The sequence below is a fragment of the Zonotrichia leucophrys genome, unplaced genomic scaffold, assembly GCF_028769735.1.
Source record: "Zonotrichia leucophrys gambelii isolate GWCS_2022_RI unplaced genomic scaffold, RI_Zleu_2.0 Scaffold_117_141768, whole genome shotgun sequence".
Taxonomy (NCBI): domain Eukaryota; kingdom Metazoa; phylum Chordata; class Aves; order Passeriformes; family Passerellidae; genus Zonotrichia; species Zonotrichia leucophrys.
The window spans coordinates 127,501-141,768 of NW_026992322.1; the positions used below are offsets into that span (position 1 = coordinate 127,501).

A 14,268-nucleotide genomic window follows, 5' to 3' on the forward strand; every position below is an offset into this window, starting at 1 on the left:
GGGGGTAAATGGGAACTGGGAGGGAATTGGGAATTCCCAAATTTGGACATTTGGGAGGGAATTTGGGGGAAAGTGGGATCTGGGAGGGGATTGGGAATTGCCAAAATTGGAAATTTGGGAGGAAATTCCCAAATTTCAGAATCTGGGGGGTAAATAGGAACTGGAAGGGAATTGGGAATTCCCAAAATTGGAAAATTTGGGGAATTTGGGGGGGAATTGGGGATTGGGAATTGCCAAATTTGGGAAATTGGGAACTTGGGAGGGGATTGGGAATTCCCAAATTTGGGCATTTGGGAGGGAATTTGGAATTGGCAAATTTAGGAATCTGGGGGAAACTGGGACTGGGGAGAATCTGGGGTGAACTGGGATGAACTGGGATGGACTGGGATGGACTGGGGGAACTGGGGGGAACTGGGATGGACTGGGGGGGACTGGGATGAACTGGGGTGGACTGGGATGGACTGGGGGGAACTGGGGTGGACTGGGATGGACTGGGATGGACTGGGATGAACTGGGATGAACTGGGGGGAACTGGGATGGACTGGGGTGAACTGGGATGGACTGGGATGGACTGGGATGGACTGGGAGGAACTGGGGTGAGCCGGGGTTGCGGTGGAGCTGAGGACTGGATTGGTGGGGTTTTGGGGTGCCAGCAGTGATTTTTGGGGTATCCCTGGCAGATTTTGGGGTGTCAGTGGATTTGGGGATATTTGGGGTGCCAGCAGTGATTTTTGGGGTATCGGTGAATTTGGGGATATTTGGGGTGCCAACAGTGATTTTGGGGTATTGGTGAATTTGGGGATATTTGGGGTGCCAGCAGTGATTTTGGGGTATCCATGGGACGTTTCGGGGTGTCAGTGAATTTGGGGATATTTGGGGTGCCAGCAGTGATTTTTGGGGTATCCGTGGGCGATTTTGGGGATATCTGGGGTGCCACCGGTGGTTTTTGGGGTGTTCCTGGGACGTTTCGGGGTATCAGTGAATTTGGGGATATTTGGGGTGCCAGCGGTGGTTTTGGGGTTTCAGTGGGAGAATTTGGGGATATTTGGGGTGCCAACAGTGGTTTTTGGGGTATCCCTGGCGGATTTTGGGGTGTCAGTGGATTTGGGGATATTTGGGGTGTCAATCATGGTTTTTGGGGTGTAAGGGGGAAATTGTGGGTCTTCAGTGGTTTGGGGTGCCAGCAGTGATTTTTGGGGTATCGGTGAATTTGGGGTATTTGGGGTGCCACCAGTGATTTTTGGGGTATCAGTGGGAAATTTTGGGGTGTCAGTGGATTTGGGGATATTTGGGGTGCCAACAGTGGTTTTTGGGGTGTCAGTGGCAGATTTTGGGGTATCAGCAGACTGGGGTGGGGTTTTGGGGTGCCAGCAGTGGTTTTGGGGTTTCAGTGGATTTGGGGATATTTGGGGTGCCACCAGTGATTTTTGGGGTATCAGTGAATTTGGGGATATTTGGGGTGCCACCGGTGGTTTTTGGGGTGTCCCTGGGACGTTTTGGGGTATCAGTGAATTTGGGGATATTTGGGGTGCCACCAGTGATTTTTGGGGTATCCGTGGGAGATTTTGGGGTATCGGTGAATTTGGGGATATTTGGGGTGCCAACAGTGATTTTTGGGGTATCCCTGGGACATTTCGGGGTATCAGTGGATTTGGGGATATTTGGGGTGCCAGCAGTGATTTTTGGGGTATCAGTGAATTTGGGGATATTTGGGGTGCCACCAGTGATTTTTGGGGTGTCAGTGGCAGATTTTGGGGTATCAGCAGACTGGGGTGGGGTTTTGGGGTGCCAGCAGTGATTTTTGGGGTATCCGTGGGAGATTTTGGGGTTTCAGGGAATTTGGGGTGTGGCAGGTTGGGGTGCCAACAGTGGTTTTGGGGTGTCAGTGGGAGATTTTGGGGTATCAGTGGATTTGGGGTGCCAGCAGTGATTTTTGGGGTATCCCTGGGAGATTTTGGGGTGTCAGTGAATTTGGGGATATTTGGGGTGCCACCGGTGGTTTTTGGGGTGTCAGTGGGAGATTTTGGGGATATTTGGGGTGCCAACAGTGATTTTTGGGGTATCAGTGGGACATTTTGGGGTGTCAGTGGATTTGGGGATATTTGGGGTGCCAGCAGTGATTTTTGGGGTATCCGTGGGTGATTTTGGGGTGTCAGTGGATTTGGGGATATTTGGGGTGCCAACAGTGATTTTTGGGGTATCCCTGGGACATTTCGGGGTATCAGTGGATTTGGGGATATTTGGGGTGCCACCAGTGATTTTTGGGGTATCCGTGGGACATTTTGGGGTATCAGTGAATTTGGGGATATTTGGGGTGCCAGCAGTGATTTTTGGGGTATCCCTGGCAGATTTTGGGGTGTCAGTGGATTTGGGGTGCCAACAGTGGTTTTTGGGTATATTTGGGGTGCCTACAGTGATTTTTGGGGTGTCCCTGGGACGTTTCAGGGTATCAGTGAATTTGGGGATATTTGGGGTGCCACCGGTGGTTTTTGGGGTGTCAGTGGGAGATTTTGGGGACATTTTGGGGTGCCAACAGTGGTTTCGGGGTTTCAGTGAATTTGGGGTATTTGGGGTGCCAACAGTGATTTTTGGGGTATCCCTGGCAGATTTTGGGGTGTCAGTGGATTTGGGGATATTTGGGGTGCCAGCAGTGATTTTTGGGGTATCCCTGGGACATTTTGGGGTATCAGTGAATTTGGGGATATTTGGGGTGCCAGCAGTGATTTTTGGGGTATTGGTGAATTTGGGGATATTTGGGGTGCCAACAGTGATTTTTGGGGTGTCAGTGGCAGATTTTGGGGTATCAGTGAATTTGGGGATATTTGGGGTGCCAGCAGTGGTTTTTGGGGTGTCAGTGGGGGATTTTGGGGTATCAGGGAATTTGGGTGCCAGCGGTGGTTTTGGGATATCCCTGGCAGATTTTGGGGTGTCAGTGAATTTGGGGATATTTGGGGCGCCACCAGTGATTTTTGGGGTATCCGTGGGAGATTTCGGGGTGTCAGTGAATTTGGGGTTTTGGGGTGCCCCCATTGATTTTTGGGGTATCCCCGGGCCGTTTCGGGGTCCCCGCCCAGGCGCCCTCGGGACCCTCCGCGTGGACTCGCTGTGGCCCCGCAGCGCCCGCCTGCGCTGGGACCCCCCGAGCGCCCCCGCCGGCGGCTTCGAGCTGGAGTACGGCCCCCGAGGGGGACCCCGAAAGGTAACGGACACGGAAAGGACCCCAAAAACACCAGAACGGACCCAAAAAGGATCCCAAAAACCCCAAAACGGCCCCAAAAAGGATCCCAAAAACCCCAGAATGCCCACCCAAAAAAATCCCAAAACCCTAAACAGCCCAAAACAGCCCCAAAAAAGGATCCTAAAAACCCAAAAATGGCCCCAGAACGGCCCCAAAAAGGATCCCAAAACCCCAAACAGCCCAAAACGGCCACAAAAAGGACCCAAAAACACCAGAATGGCCCAAAACAGCCCCAAAACGGCCCAAAACAGCCCCAAAAAGGACCCCAAAAACCCCAAAACGGCCCCAAAAAGGATCCCAAAAACCCCAAAACAGCCCCAAAAAGGATCCCAAAAACCCCAAACACCCCAAAACAGCCCCAAAAACCCCAAAGCGGCCACAAAAAGGATCCCAAAAACCCCAAAACCCCCAAACAGCCCAAAACGGCCCCAAAAAAGGATCCTAAAAACCCCAAAACGGCCCCAAAAAGGATCCCAAAAACCCCAAACAGCCCAAAACGGCCCCAAAAACCCCAAACAGCCCAGAACGGCCCCAAAAAAGGATCCCAAAAACCCCAAAATGGCCCCAAAAAGGATCCCAAAAACCCCAAACACCCCAAACAGCCCCAAAACCCCCAAACACCCAAAAAAGGACCCCAAAAACCCCAAACAGCCCAAAACGGCCCCAAAAAGGATCCCAAAAACCCCAAAAACCCCAGAATGGCCACCCAAAAAAATCCCAAAACCCTAAACAGCCCAAAACAGCCCAAAAAAGGATCCTAAAAACCCAAAAATGGCCCCAGAACGGCCCCAAAAAAGGATCCCAAAAACCCCAAAACGGCCCCAAAAAGGATCCCAAAAACCCCAAACACCCCAAACAGCCCCAAAACCCCAAAACCCCCAGAACGGCCCCAAAAAGGATCCCAAAAACCCCAAAAAGGATCCCAAAACCCCCAAAAACCCCGAAATGGCCACCCAAAAAAATCCCAAAAACTCTAAACACCCCAAAACGGCCCCAAAAGCCCCAAACAGCCCAAAACGGCCCCAGAAAGGATCCCAAAAACCCCAAACTCCCAAAAAAGGGCCCCAAAAACCCCAAACTCCCAAAAAAGGACCCCAAAAACCCCAAAAAGGCCCCAAAAAGGATCCCAAAAACCCCAAATGACACCCCAGGGTGCCCCACTGCCTTCCGTGGGTGCTGGCACCCCAGAACACCTCCGGGGGACCCCAATATCCCCCTGGTGACCCCAATACTCCCCAGGACACCACAATAATCCCTTGGTGACCCCATAACAATTTGGGACACCCCAATAACCCCCCTGGACACCCCAAAATCTTTTGGGACACCCCAATACCCCATTGGTGACCCCATAACCCCCCGGGACACCCCAATAACCCCCTGGGACACCCCAATACCCCCTTGGTGACCCCACAACCTTTTGGGACACCCCAATAACCCCTTGGAACACCCCAATAACCCACTGGTGACCCCAATAACCCCCTGGGTGACCCCATAACAATTTGGGACACCCCAATAACCCCCCTGGACACCCCAAAACCTTTTAGGACACCCCAATAATCCCCTGGTGACCCCATAACAATTTGGGACACCCCAAAATCCCTCAGGACACCCTAAAACCTTTAGGGACACCCCAAAACCTTTGGGACCCCCCAATAACCTTTAGGGACACCCCAATAACCCATTGGTGACCCCAATAACCCACCAGGACACCCCAATAATCCCCTAAGGGACCCCAATAACCCCATGAGACACCCCAATAACCCCCTGGTGACCCCATAATCCCCGGGACACCCCAATAACCCATTGGTGACCCCAATAACCCACTGGTGACCCCATAATCCCCGGGACACCCCAATAATCCCCTAAGGGACACCAATAACCCCACGAGACACCCCAATAACCCCCTGGGACACCCCAAAAACCCCCGGGACACCCCAATAACCCCCCGGTACACCCCAATACCCCATTGGTGACCCCAAAACCCCTGGGGACCCCAATAATCCCCTGAGGGACCCCATAATCCCCTGGACACCCCAATAACCCACTGGGACACCCCAAAACCTTTGGGGACCCCCCCAATAACCCCCTGGACACCCCAATACCCCATTGGTGACCCCATAACCTTTAGGGACACCCCAATAACCCACTGGTGACCCCAATACCCCATTGGTGACCCCAATAACCTTTTGGGACACCCCAAAATTTTTCGGGACCCCCCAATAACCCATGGGTGACCCCAATAACCCACTGGTGACCCCAATAACCCATTGGTGACCCCATAACCTTTAGGGACACCCCAATAACCCACTGGTGACCCCAATAACCCATTGGTGCCCCCATAGCGGCTGCGGCTGCCCCCCGAGTCCCGGCAGCAGCAGCTGTGGGGGCTGGAGCCCGCGGGCGTTTATGGGGTGCGCCTGTGGGGGCACCCCCAAACCCAGCCCCCCCTGGAGGCCACCTTCGAGACCCGTGAGTGCGGGGGCACCCCCAAATCCCGAATGTGGGGCGGGGGGACCCCGAAAATGGGGCTGGGGAATTGGGGGGTGCGGGGGCACCCCAAAATCCCAAATGTGGGGTGCGGGGGGACCCCGAAAATGGGGCTGGGGGGTTGGGGGGCTCCCCAAAATCCCAAATGTGGGGGGCAGGGGGGGGACCCCGAAATGGGGCTGGGGGGTTGGACCCCAAAAATGGGGCTGGGGGTGGGGGGGCGCCCCAAAATCCCAAAAGTGGGGGGCAGGGGGGGAACCCCGAAAATGGGGATGGGGGGTGCGGGGGGACCCCGAAATCCCGAAATGGGGCTGGGGGGTCGGACCCCAAAATCCCAAATGTGGGGTGCGGGGGGGACCCCAAAAATGGGGCTGGGGGGTCGGGGGGTGCGGGGGAACCCCGAAATCCCAAACGTGGGGGGCAGGGGGACCCCGAAAATGGGGCTGGGGAATTGGGGGGCACCCCAAAATCTGAAATGTGGGGGGCAGGGGGGGGACCCCAAAAATGGGGCTGGGGAATTGGGGGGCACCCCAAAATCCCAAATGTGGGGCTGCGGGGGGACCCCAAAATGGGGCTGGGGGGTCGGGGGGCACCCCAAAATCCCAAACGGGGTGTGCGGGGGGACCCAAAAATGGAGATGGGGGTCGGGGGGACTCCGAAATCCCAAACGGGGGGTGCGGGGGGAACCCGAAAATGGGGCTGGGGTGTCAGGGGGCACCCCAAAATCCGAAATGTGGGGTGCGGGGGGACCCCGAAAATGGGGCTGGGGGTTGGGGGGTACCCCAAAATCCCCGAAAGTGGGGGGGGGTGGACCCCAAAATGGGGCTGGGTGGGCGGACCCCAAAAAAATGGGGCTGGGGGAATGTGGGGGGACCCCAAAATCCGAAAGTGTGTGGGGGAGGGGGGACCCCAGAAAATGGGTGGGGGGTCGGGGGGCCAATCCCGAAATGGGGCTGGGGGTCGGGGGGGTGGGGGGACCCCAAAATCCAAAGTGGGGGGGGGGACCCAAAGGGGCTGGGGGGTTGGGGGGCACCCCAAAATGTGGGGGGGGGGGACCCGAAAATGGGGCTGGGGTGGGCGCCCCAAAATGGGGGACCGAATGGGGGCTGGGGGGGAACCCCAAAATAAGTGGGGGCGGGGGGGGGAAATGGGGTGGGGGTGGGGGGACCCAAAATCGAAATGTGGGGGCGGGGGATGGGTGGGGGGTTGGGGGGCTCCCCAAAATCCCGAACGGGGGCGGGGGGGGGACCCCGAAATGGGGTGGGGGGTCGGACCCGAAAATGGGGTGGGGGTCGGGGGGGACCCCGAAATCCCGAATGTGGGGCGGGGGGACCCGAAATGGGGCTGGGGGATTGGGGGGCACCCCAAAATCCCAAAAGTGGGGGGCAGGGGGGGGACCCCAAAATGGGGCTGGGGGGTCGGGGGGGTGCTGGGAGCCTTTGGATCCTAAAAGAGAATTTTGGGGGGATTTTGGGAAATTTTGGGGGGATTTTGGGGGATTTTGGGGGGATTTTGGGGGATTTTGGGGGGATTTTGGGGGGGATTTTGGGGGATTTTGGGGGGTCGGGATTGTTTGTATGGGAAGTTGGGACCCTTTAAGGGAGGGATGGAATTTTGGGGGGATTTTGGGAAAAATTTGGAAAAAAAAATTTGGGAAAAAACACTGAAAAATTTTGGGGAAAATTTGGGAAAAAAAACCACAGAAAAATTTGGGAGAAATTTGGAAAAAACACGGAAAAATTGGGGAAAATTTGGGAGAAATTGGTGAAAAATTTGGGATAAAACACGGAAAAATATTGGGGGAAAAAAACCACGGGAAAATACGGGAAAAATTTGAGGGAAAAAAAGACAAAAAATTGGCGGGGAAAATTGGGAAAAATTTTGGAAAACACACGGAAAATTTTGGCAAAGAACATGGGAAAAATTGGGAAAATACACGGAGAACTTGGAAAAAATTTAAAAAAAAACCAGGGAAAATTTGGAAAAAAACGCAGAAAAATTGGAAGAAATTTGGGAAAAAACACGTAGAAAACTTTGGGATAAGCCACAGAAAATTTGGGATAAATTTGGGAGAAAACACAGAAAAATTTGGGAGAAATTTGGGAAAAAACACGGAAAAATTGGGAGAAATTTGGGAAAAAAAATGCGGAAAAATTGAGATAAACCACAGAAAATTGGGGATAAATTTGGGAGAAAAACAGAAAAATTTGGGAAAAAGCACGGAAAAATTTGGGATAAACCACAGAAAATTTGGGATACATTTGGGAGAAAACACAGAAAAATTTGGAAGAAATTTTGGAAAAAACAGGGAAAAATTTGGGATAAATTTGGGAAAATTAACGGAAAAATTTGGGATAAACCACAAAAAATTAGGGAAAAATTTGGGGAAAAAACACAGAAAAATTTGGGAGAAATTTGGGAAAATAACGCAGAAAAATTTGGGATAAACCACAGAAAATTGGGGATAAATTTGGGATAAACCACAGAAAATTTGGGATAAATTTGGGAAAAAACACAGAAAACTTGGGATAAATTTGGGGGGGATAAATTTGGGTTATCCACAGAAAATTTGGGATAAATTTGGGAGAAAACACAGAAAATTTTGGAGTAATTTGGGAAAAAACACGGAAAAATTGGGAGAAATTTGGGAAAAAACATGGAAAAATTTGGGATAAACCACAGAAATTGGGGATAAATTTGGGGGGATAAATTTGGGATAAACCACAGAAAATCGGGGATAAATTTGGGATAAACCACAGAAAATTGGGGATAAATTTGGGGGGGATAAATTTGGGATAAACCACAGGAAACTGGGGAGAAATTCGGGATAAAGCACAGGAAATTGGGGATAAACCACAGGAAGTTTGGGATAAATTTGGGATAAAGCACAGAAAGTTTGGGATAAATTTGTTATAAACCACAGAAAATTGGGATAAATTCGGGATAAACCACAGGAAATTGGGGATAAATTTGGGGAAAAAACACGGAAAAATTTGGGATAAACAACAGAAAATTTGGGATAAATTTGGGATAAAGCACAGGAAATGTGGGATAAATTCTGGATAAACCACAGGAAATTTGGGATGAATTTGGGGGGATAAATTTGGGATAAACCACAGGAAATTGGGGATAAATTTGGGATAAACCACAGGAAATTTGGGATAAAGCACAGGAAATTGGGGATAAATTTGGGACAAAGCACAGAAAGTTTGGGATAAATTTGGGATAAACCACAGGAAATTGGGGATAAATTTGGGATAAACCACAGAAAATTTTTGAGAAATTTGGGAAAAAAACACGGAAAAATTCCGGATAAACCACAGAAAATTGGGATAAATTCGGGATAAACCACAGGAAATTGGGGATAAATTTGGGATAAACCCCTGAAATTTGGGATAAATTCTGGATAAAGCACAGGAAATTTGGGATAAATTTTGGATAAACCCCAGAAATTTTGGGATAAATTTGGGATAAACCACAGGAAATTTGGGATAAATTTGGGATAAAGCACAGGAAATTGGGGATAAATTTGGGATGAACCTCAGAAAATTTGGGATAAATTTGGGGGGATAAATTCGGGATAAACCACAGGAAATTGGGGATAAATTTGGGGAAAAAACCAGGGAAAACTCGGGATAAAGCATAGAAATTTGGGATAAATTTTGGATAAACCACAGGAAATTTGGGATAAATTTTGGATAAACCACAGAAAGTTTGGGATAAATTTGGGATAAACCACAGGAAATTGGGGATAAATTCGGGATAAACCACAGAAAATTGGGGATAAATTGGGGATAAAGCACAGAAATTTGGGATAAACCCCGGAAATTGGGGATAAATTCGGGATAAACCCCGGAAATTTGGGATAAATTTGGGATAAACCACAGAAAATTGGGGATAAATTTGGGATAAATTGGGATAAACCACAGGAAATCGGGGATACATTTGGGATAAATTACAGGAAATTTGGAATAAATTTGGGGGGGATAAATTTGGGATAAACCACAGGAAACTGGGGAGAAATTCGGGATAAAGCACAGGAAATTTGGGATAAACCACAGGAAATTGGGGATAAATTTGGGATAAACCACAGGAAATTGGGGATAAATTCGGGATAAACCACAGAAAATTGGGGATAAATTTGGGATAAACCCCTGAAATTTGGGATAAATTTGGGGGGGATAAATTTGGGATAAACCACAGAAAATTGGGGATAAATTTGAGATAAACCCAGAAATTTGGGATAAATTTGGGACAAAGCACAGAAAAATTGGATAAATTTTGGATAAACCCCAGAAATTTTGGGATAAATTTGGGATAAACCACAGGAAATTTGGGATAAATTTGGGATAAACCACAGGAAATTGGGGATGAATTTGGGAAAAAAACATGGAAAAATTTGGGATAAACCACAGAAAATCACGGATAAATTTGGGATAAACCACAGGAAACTGGGGATAAGCCACAGAAGACTGGGGGTAAATTTGGGGGAGATAAATTTGGGATAAACCACAGGAAATAGGGGATAAATTTGGGGTAAACCACAGAAAGTTTGGGATAAATTCGGGATAAACCACAGGAAATTTGGGATAACCCACAGAAATTTGGGATAAATTTGTTATAAACCCCGGAAATTTGGGATAAATTTGGGATAAACCACAGGAAATTGGGGGTAAATTTGGGACAAAGCACAGAAAGTTTGGGATAAATTCTGGATAAACCACAGGAAATTTGGGATAAATTTGGGATAAACCACAGGAAATTGGGGATGAATTTGGGAAAAAAACATGGAAAAATTTGGGATAAACCACAGAAAATCACGGATAAATTTGGGATAAACCACAGGAAACTGGGGAGAAATTCGGGATAAACCACAGGAAACTGGGGAGAAATTTGGGATAAACCCGGCAATTGGGATAAATTTGGGATAAACCCAGAAATTTGGATAAATTTGGGACAAAGCACAGAAAGTTTGGGATAAATTTGGGATAAACCACAGGAAATTTGGGATAAATTTGGGATAAAAAACGGAAATTTGGGATAAATTTGGGATAAACCACAGGAAATTGGGGATAAATTTGGGGGGGATAAATTTGGGATAAACCACAGGAAATTTGGGATAAACCACAGGAAATTGGGGATAAATTCGGGATAAACCACAGAAATTTGGGATAAACTCGGGATAAAACACAGGAAATTTGGGATAAATTTGGGATAAACCACAGAAAACTGGGGATAAATTTGGGAGAAAACACAGAAAATTTGGGATAAATTTGGGAAAAAACACGGAAAAATTGGGAGAAATTTGGGGGGAAAAAACACGGAAAAATTTGGGATAAACCACAGAAAATTGGGGATAAATTTGGGATAAACCACAGAAAAATTTGGACTAGTTTGGGAAAAAAACACAGAAAAATTGGGAGAAATTTGGGAAAAAAAAAGACAGAAAACTTTGGGATAAACCACAGAAAACTGGGGATAAATATGCCATAAACCACAGAAAATCAGAGATAAATTTGGGATAAACAACAGAAAATTTGGGATAAACCACAGAAAATTTGGTATAAATTTGGGAAAAAACACGGAAAATTTGGGAGAAATTTGGGAAAAAACATGGAAAAATTTGGGATAAACCACAGAATATTTGGGATAAATTCTGGATAAACCACAGGAAATTTGGGATAAATTTGGGATAAACCCAGAAATTGGGATAAATTTGGGATAAACCACAGGAAATTGGGATACATTTGGGATAAACCACGAAAATTGGGGATGAATTTGGGATAAACCACAGGAAACTGGGAAAATTCAGATGAAGCACAGAAATTTGGGATAAACCACAGGAAACTGGGATAAATTTGGGAAAGCACAGAAAATTGGATAAATTTGGGATAAACCACAGGAAATTGGGATAAATTGGGATAAACCACAGGAAATTTGGGATAAACCACAGAAAAACTGGGGATAAATTTGGGATAAACCACAGAAATTGGGGATAAATCTGGGATAAACCACAGAAATTTGGGATAAATTTGGGGGGATAAATTTGGGATAAACCACATAAAATCGGGGATAAATTCGGGATTAAACCACGGAAAATTGGGATAAATTTGGGGGGGATAAATTTGGGATAAACCACAGGAAATCGGGGATAAATTTGGGGGGATAAATTTGGGATAACACAGAAAATTTGGATAAACCACAGAAAATTTGGGATAAACCACAGAAAATTTGGATAAATTTGGGGGGATAAATTCGGGATAAACCACAGAAAATTGGGGATAAATTGGGGATAAAGCACAGAAAGTTTGGGATAAATTTGGGATAAACCCCGGAAATTTGGGATAAATTTGGGATAAACCCCGGAAATTTGGGATAAATTCGGGATAAACCCCGGAAATTTGGGATAAATTTGGGATAAACCCCGGAAGTTTGGGATAAATTCGGGATAAACCCCAGAAAATCGGGGATAAATTTGGGATAAATCACAGAAAATTGGGGATAAATTTGGGATAAACCACAGAAAAATTTGGGATAAATTTGGGGGGATAAATTTGGGATAAACCACAGAAAACTGGGGATAAATTTGGGTTAAACCACGGAAAACTGGGGATAAGCCACAGAAGACTGGGGGTAAATTTGGGGGAGATAAATTTGGGATAAACCACAGGAAATCGGGGATACATTTGGGATAAATTACAGGAAATTTGGAATAAATTTGGGGGGGATAAATTTGGGATAAACCACAGGAAATTTGGGATAAATTTGGGATAAACCACAGAAAATTTGGGATAAATTTGGGGGGGATAAATTTGGGATAAAGCACAGGAAATTTGGGATAAATTTGGGATAAACCACAGAAAATTGGGGATAAATTTGGGGGGGGATCAATTTGGGTTATCCACAGAAAATTGGGGATAAATTTGGGAGAAACTACAGGAGATTTGGGATAAAGCACAGGAAATTTGGGATAAATTTGGGATAAACCACAGAAAATTTGGGATAAATTCGGGATAAACCACAGAAAATTGGGGATAAATTTGGGATAAACCACAGGAAATTGGGGATGAATTTGGGGGGGATAAATTTGGGATAAACCACAGGAAACTGGGGATAAAGCACAGGAAATTGGGGATAAATTTGGGATAAAGCACAGGAAATTTGGGATAAACCACAGGAAATTGGGGATAAGCCACAGAAAATTTGGGATAAATTTGGGATAAACCACAGGAAATTGGGGATGAATTTGGGGGGAATAAATTTGGGATAAACCACAGAAAATTTGGGATAAACCACAGGAAATTCGTGATGAATTTGGGGGGAATAAATTTGGGATAAACCACAGAAAATCGGGGATAAATTTGGGATAAACCACAGGAAATTTGGGGATAAACCACAGGAAATGGGGGATAAATTTGGGATAAACCCCGGAAATTTGGGATAAACCCCAGAAATTTGAGATAAACCACAGGAAATTTGGGATAAATTTGGGGGGGGATAAATTTGGGATAAACCCCGGCAATTTGGGATAAATTTGGGATAAACCCCGGAAATTCGGGCTAACGAGTGCCCGTGGGTTCCAGCCCCGCTGCCGTTCCCGCACCCCCGGGACTGCGCCCAGGAGCAGCTGAACGGCCCCGGGCCCTCGCGCGTCGCCCTCATCTTCCTCAGCGGGGACCCGGCCCGGCCGCTGCGCGTCTTCTGCGACATGGACACCGATGGCGGGGGATGGGTGGTGAGGATGGACTGGGATGGACTGGGATAAACTGGGATGGACTGGGATGGACTGGGACATGGACACCGACGGGGGCGGATGGGTGGTGAGAATGGACTGGGATGGACTGGGATGGACTGGGGGGAACTGGGATGGACTGGGATGGACTGGGATGGACTGGGATGGACTGGGAGGGACTGGGACATGGACACCGATGGGGGGGGATGGGTGGTGAGGATAAACTGGGATGGACTGGGAGAAACTGGGATGGACTGGGGGGAACTGATGGACTGGGACATGGACACCGATGGAGGGGGATGGGTGGTGAGAGTGGGAAACTGGGGAAACTGGGATGGACTGGGGAAACTGGGATGGACTGGGATGGACTGGGGGGAACTGGGATGGACTGGGGGGAACTGGGATGGACTGGGATGGACTGGATGGACTGGGATGGACTGGGACATGGACACCGATGGCGGGGGATGGGTGGTGAGAGTGGGAAACTGGGATGGACTGGGATGGACTGGGATGGACTGGGATGGACTGGGAGGGACTGGGACATGGACACCGACGGCGGGGGATGGGTGGTGAGGATGGACTGGGATGGACTGGGATGGACTGGGATGGACTGGGATGGACTGGGATGGACTGGGATGGACTGGGACATGGACACCGACGGAGGGGGATGGGTGGTGAGGATGGACTGGGGAAACTGGGATGGACTGGGATGGACTGGGATGGACTGGGATGGACTGGGATGGACTGGGACATGGACACCGACGGGGGCGGATGGGTGGTGAGAGTGGGAAACTGGGGAAACTGGGATAAA

General features: G+C 48.2%; 1 protein-coding gene across 1 annotated transcript in view; it reads left to right on the forward strand.

Moving 5' to 3' along the window:
- LOC135460888 (tenascin-X-like) overlaps positions 1-13,460 on the forward strand; it is a gene marked incomplete at its 3' end in the record, with an annotated part of 65,255 nt that extends 51,795 nt beyond the window's left edge. The window contains exons 28-30 of the mRNA XM_064737855.1: positions 3,075-3,199; positions 5,581-5,707; positions 13,309-13,460. Coding sequence (XP_064593925.1) covers positions 3,075-3,199; positions 5,581-5,707; positions 13,309-13,460 — 404 coding nt within the window. The remainder of the gene's footprint in view (positions 1-3,074; positions 3,200-5,580; positions 5,708-13,308) is intronic.
- Positions 13,461-14,268: the final 808 nt, after the last annotated feature.